The sequence below is a fragment of the Stegostoma tigrinum genome, chromosome 6 (assembly GCF_030684315.1).
Source record: "Stegostoma tigrinum isolate sSteTig4 chromosome 6, sSteTig4.hap1, whole genome shotgun sequence".
NCBI lineage: Eukaryota > Metazoa > Chordata > Chondrichthyes > Orectolobiformes > Stegostomatidae > Stegostoma > Stegostoma tigrinum.
Window position 1 is genome coordinate 81988596 of NC_081359.1, and position 6000 is coordinate 81994595.

At 42.2% G+C, this 6000-nt stretch overlaps 1 protein-coding gene across 4 annotated transcripts in view; it reads left to right on the top strand.

The window, feature by feature from the left end:
- Positions 1 to 6000, top strand: part of LOC125453351 (sister chromatid cohesion protein PDS5 homolog B) — a 228211-nt gene that overhangs the window by 26007 nt on the left and 196204 nt on the right. For all 4 annotated transcript variants that reach the window (XM_048532792.1, XM_048532796.2, XM_048532793.2 and 1 more), the window contains exon 2: positions 2985 to 3116. In XM_048532792.1, the coding sequence (XP_048388749.1) occupies positions 3009 to 3116 (108 nt within the window). In that variant the 5' untranslated portion in view covers positions 2985 to 3008. The remainder of the gene's footprint in view (positions 1 to 2984; positions 3117 to 6000) is intronic.

Consider the following 6000-nt stretch of genomic DNA (forward strand, 5'->3'; position numbering starts at 1 on the left):
ATTCACAATGGAGTGTTAATTAAAGTTAATGAGTCATTTTGTGACACTAGTGAGCTCAACTAGTGACGAGAAAGGTTGATGAGGGTCGAGCTGTGGATGTGGTGTATATGGACTTCAGTAAGGCATTTGATAAGGTTCCCCATGGTAGGCTCATTCAGAAGGTCAGGAGGAATGGGATACAGGGGAACTTAGCTGCTTGGATACAGAATTGGCTGGCCAACAGAAGACAGCGAGTGGTAGTAGAAGGAAAATATTCTGCCTGGAAGTCAGTGGTGAGTGGAGTTCCACAGGGCTCTGTCCTTGGGCCTCTACTGTTTGTAATTTTTATTAATGACTTGGACGAGGGAATTGAAGGATGGGTCAGCAAGTTTGCAGACGACACAAAGGTCGGAGGTGTCGTTGACAGTGTAGAGGGCTGTTGTAGGCTGCAGCGGGACATTGACAGGATGCAGAGATGGGCTGAGAGGTGGCAGATGGAGTTCAACCTGGATAAATGCGAGGTGATGCATTTTGGAAGGTCGAATTTGAAAGCTGAGTACAGGATTAAGGATAGGATTCTTGGCAGCGTGGAGGAACAGAGGGATCTTGGTGTGCAGATACATAGATCCCTTAAAATGGCCACCCAAGTGGACAGGGTTGTTAAGAAAGCATATGGTGTTTTGGCTTTCATTAACAGGGGGATTGAGTTTAAGAGTCGTGAGATCTTGTTGCAGCTCTATAAAACTTTGGTTAGACCGCACTTGGAATACTGCGTCCAGTTCTGGGCGCCCTATTATAGGAAAGATGTGGATGCTTTGGAGAGGGTTCAGAGGAGGTTTACCAGGATGCTGCCTGGACTGGAGGGCTTATCTTATGAAGACAGGTTGACTGAGTTCGGTCTCTTTTCATTGGAGAAAAGGAGGAGGAGAGGGGACCTAATTGAGGTATACAAGATAATGAGAGGCATAGATAGAGTTGATAGCCAGAGACTATTTCCCAGGGCAGAAATGGCTAGCACGAGGGGTCATAGTTTGAAGCTGGTTGGTGGAAAGTATCGAGGGGATGTCAGAGGCAGGTTCTTTACGCAGAGAGTTGTGAGAGCATGGAATGCGTTGCCAGCAGCAGTTGTGGAAGCAAGGTCATTGGGGTCATTTAAGAGACTGCTGGACATGTATATGGTCACAGAAATTTGAGGGTGCATACATGAGGATCAATGGTCGGCACAACATTGTGGGCTGAAGGGCCTGTTCTGTGCTGTACTGTTCTATGTTCTAACTTTAGAAGATGTGGCCTAGTTCTCAAAAATTCTGATCCTGCGGCTGTGATTTTTGGGTACATAAAATCCAAATATGGATCAGCTCTGAAATCTTGTATTGAACTGAAATGAAATTAATGTGATTGATTTGCTTACTACTGTTCTGACCCTACTTGATGGTAACCCTGGGCAAGCCACAATCCTGTGGTGATAAATTATATGCTTTTTAATTTGAATTAGTTAACTAACAGCCTTAACTGGAAGAACTGCAGATGCTGTAAATCAGGAGTACAAAGTTGCTGGAAAAGCTCAGCAGGTCGGCAGCATCTGTGAAGGAGAAAACAGTTAACGTTGCGGGTCCAGTGACCTGAACAGGGTCTGAGGAAGGGTCACTGGACCCGAAACGTTAATTCTGTTTTCTCTGCCACAGATGCTGCCAGACCTGCTGAGCTTTTCCAGCAACTTTGTGCTCCTGATTTACTGCATCTGCAGTTCTTCCAGTTTTTATTTAGGTAATATGTAATGGTTTCAAGGCCTGGTGTGTGAGGTAAGGGACGAGGACAAGGGCTGGTTTAGGCCCGAACATTACTGAACTCTATATTAGAGTCTGGAGGGCTGCTGGGTCCCCAAATGGAAAATGAGGCGGTGTTCTTCCAGTTTGTGTTTTGAGCTTCGCTGGAACGATAGCAAGCCAGAGACAGATGTTGCTTAGGGAACAGGGTGGTTCGTTTAAAGTGGCCAGCAACAGGTAGCTTGGGACTTTTTTTTTGTGTGTGAGCAGAATGTAGGTGTTCCACAAAGCGGTCACCCAGCCTACGCTTCATTTTCCCCAGTGTAGAGGAGATTACTTTGAGCAGCAAATGCAGCAGACTAGATTCTGGATAGTGCAGATTAAAGTGCTGTTTCACCTGGAAAGTATGTTTTGGGCTCTTGGATACTAGGGAGGGAGGAGGTAAGTGGGCAGGTGCTGCACCTTTCTGGAGGGGAAGGTGCTGTAGGGCTTTTAGGGGAGTGGGGTGTGTGTTGCGGGTGAAGGAAGTGTAGACCAGGGCATCCCAGAAGGAACAGTCCCTGTGGAAGGTGGACAAGAGAGGAAAGTGGAATATATGTCTAGTGGTGGTGGAAATGGCATCTGATGATTTTCAGGATGTGGATACTGGTGGGATGGTAAGCATGAATCTTTCACTGGTCTAATGACTGACTGTGTATTTCACTTTTGCAACACAACAATTTCCATGTCAAACTATTGACTTGGCAGCTTTGAATTTGAGAACCACACACTATTATGGTTATCTTTTTCTTTCTGAACTGAACTTCTCTTTTAGAACCTTTTTTTTCCCCCTTTTTTAAGCTGAACTTTTTTGTTCTGAAGTAAAATTGAAACAAAACTAATGACTGTTTTGGTTTATTCCACCTCATTAAAATGTGTTTTATACTTTTGAGTTTATTCCACTACCACAACACGATCTTCACAGCTCTTAACTACAGTCAGATGCATTCTTTAAATTGATGTACTTAAATTCTCATGTGCCAGATTTGATCTTGACCATGATTTTCTGACCCTTTTTTAAAGAAAAGTCTTTACTGCACTAACCTAGATCTTTTTGCATCTAGGTTAAAATAATTCCAATTGCAGTCGTAATAATTATTTCTTTGTTGGTAGATAACTGCAAACAGCTTTTACCATGTTGAGCATAATGAACAACTCTTTTTAAATGGAAAAGACTTTATATTGATCTTTTTTTTGAAGGGGAGGAAACTTTAATCTATAACCATGGCTCATGCCAAGCCGAAGGCCAATGATGGAAAAATTACATATCCGCCTGGAGTAAAAGAGATCTCTGATAAAATATCTAAGGAGGAAATGGTTCGAAGATTAAAGGTTTGTAATTTATATTTGGATTTTGTATAGACAACTGTGTAAATCATCTCATTTGTGATCGTGAGAGTGATAACCCTTAGCTTCTTCCAAGATCCCTTCCATTACACTGTTTCTGTACATCTGGATATCTTTTGGGAGATTGGTGTGGAATGAAAGTGGGTAGGGCTGAGATTTATTGAGATCTTGATCAATTGGGTCAATGAACTGAAGAATAGCAGTTGGAGTTTAATTTGAATAAATGTGACGTAGGCAATTTTAGTCAAACAAAGACAGGACTTTTAGACTTGATAGGGCCCTGCATAGTGTTGTAGAACTGAAATATCTTGGGTGGTAGGGGGGAGGAGAAGCGGGTTGGTGTTCAAGTATGCAGTTATTTGACTACATGTGACATAAGTTTCAGTGTGGTTTAAGGCTGGGGCTTTCTTTCACTGGAGGATAGGTGGTTGAGGTTATTTATTGAGGTTTACAAAACCATGGGGGGCACAGATAAGATGAATAGCAAGGGTCTCTTTCCCTAAGGTAGAGGAGTTCAAAACTGTGGGGCATATTTCTAAGGTAAGGGGAGAGTTTTAAAAGGGCGTGAAGGACAACATTTTTGAAGAATGGTTCATGTGTGGAATGATCTGCCAGAGGAAGTGGTGAATACAAGTACAGTTAAGCTGTTTGAAAGACGTTTTGAATAAACACATGAACAGGAAAGGGTTTTTGAGGAAAAAGGGCCAAATGTAGACAGGTGGGACTAGTTTAATTAGGGAACATGGTCAGCATGGACTAGTTGGACTGAAGGGTCTCTTTGCATGCTCTACGACTCTGAAAATAGTATACCTGTAACAAGGTATTCTGTTCAAACCAGGCAGAAAATGTGATTGCGTGCTTTGTGAAGAATTAGCATGTTGGTCTTGGAATAATTATTTCACAGTTGGTGTAAATGTCAAGATTTGTCAGTTAATACATGTATTTTGTATCACAACTCAATATCAGATTGTTTGTTTGCAAAAGAATGGAGCTTTGAGTAAGTTAGTGTGCTGTTTCCTCTAAACAGGATTCCCATACACATTTTACTTAATACAGCAAACTTTTTATTAACTGGCAACCACGGGACCCAGAGTGTACCGGTTGATCAAAAGGTTTACATAATCAAAGTTTTAAAAACTGCACTAAGTAACAGAAGCATATTGCAGGGGTATACACGTCACTGATACACCTTCTTTCTTTCGCCCCGACGTAAATTACTTAAATTACAATGTAACGTTGCCTTAAATAAACTTATCACAGAAAGCCAACTCACTAACTGCTTGGAGATTGTGATAACAATACAGTACATTACAGATAAACAATACCTTAAATAGGGCGGTATGGTGGCTCAGTGGTTAGCACTGCAGCTTCACAGTGCCAGGGACCTGGGTTCGATCCCAGCCTTGGGCAACTGTCTGTGTGGAGTTTGCACATTCTCCCCGTATCTGTGTGGGTTTCCTCCAGGTGCCCGGTTTCCTCCCGCAGTCCAAAGATGTGCACACTAGGTGAATTGGCCATGCAAAATTGCCTGTAGTGTTCAGGGGTGTGAGGGTTATAGGGGGATGGGTCTGGGTGGGATGCTTCAAGGGGGCGGTGTGGACTTGTTGGGTTGGCTGAACATATTTCCGTGAATTTTCACTTTTCCTGCACAAAATTGAGACTATATATAGTCGGTCGTTCTCACTCTCCTCTGCTCTGTTACGTGAGATCGCTTTCTTCCTATTCAGTGCTCTATTAAAAAGCAGCAACCTCAGTACAGTAGCATGATAAGTTCTTTGTTGAATATTGACAAACTGCTCCCTCGGGTCCACAGCCTCCGCCTCACTCTCCTTCAGGTCGCTCCTTAACAAGATTATTAATAATCAAAGTAGTTGCTAGATATTTGTTCTCATGTTTGGTTGCATTGAATCTATGACTAAACTTGTATGAGCTGCTGTATTCCTGGAACTCTGAGTGAAAATGGTTGGAACAAGAGTATTGTTAATGAGTCCTGGGGAAAACTTTTATGTTCCTTTTTTTAATATAAGGGAAAAGGCCTATGGAGAAACAAGAAAAGAAACAAATTACCAAGGCTTCACCACCTTTTTCTAAAAACTTTTACCAGAACAAATCAACTATACCAACACAGTTCAGATTAATTAACGGGCAAAAGATCTTTCAGGCAGGCATTGCATTAGGTAGCCATGCAACAAAGATGGCTGAATGTATTTCCGTGAATTTTCACTTTTCCTGCACAAAATTGAGACTATATGTAGTCAGTCGTTCTCACTCTCCCTCTGCCCTGTTACATGAGATCGCTTTCTTCCTATTCAGTGCTTTATGACTCTGTCATAGAGCCATACAGCATGGAAACAGATGACTTCGGTCCAACCAGCCCATACTGACCATAATCCTAAACTAAACTAGTCCCACCTGCCTGTGCTTAGCCCAGATCCCTCCAAAGGTGACTTATTCATGTACTTATTGAAATGTCTTTTAAGTGTTATAACTAAATCAGTATCCGCCACTTCCTCTGGAAGTTCATTGCACACATGAAACGCATTTTTTAAAAAAAGAAAAATAAAATTGCTCCTCCTGTCTCTCTAAAATTAGTGGAGGAAAAAGACTTTACAAGTATGTCCTGACTTTAAAATATCCCACCCTATAGAAAAGACACCTGCCATTCACCTTATCTAAACCTCTCCTGATATAAGCCTGTAAAATCACCCCTCAACCTCCAATATTCCATTGGAAAAAATCCCAGCATATCCAGCCTCTCTCTCTTCTTCTCTCTTCTCTCTCCTCTCCTCTCCTCTCTCTCTCTCTCTCTCTCTCTTCTCTCTCTCTCTTCTCTCTCTCTTCTCTCTCTCTCTTCTCTCTCTCTCTTCTC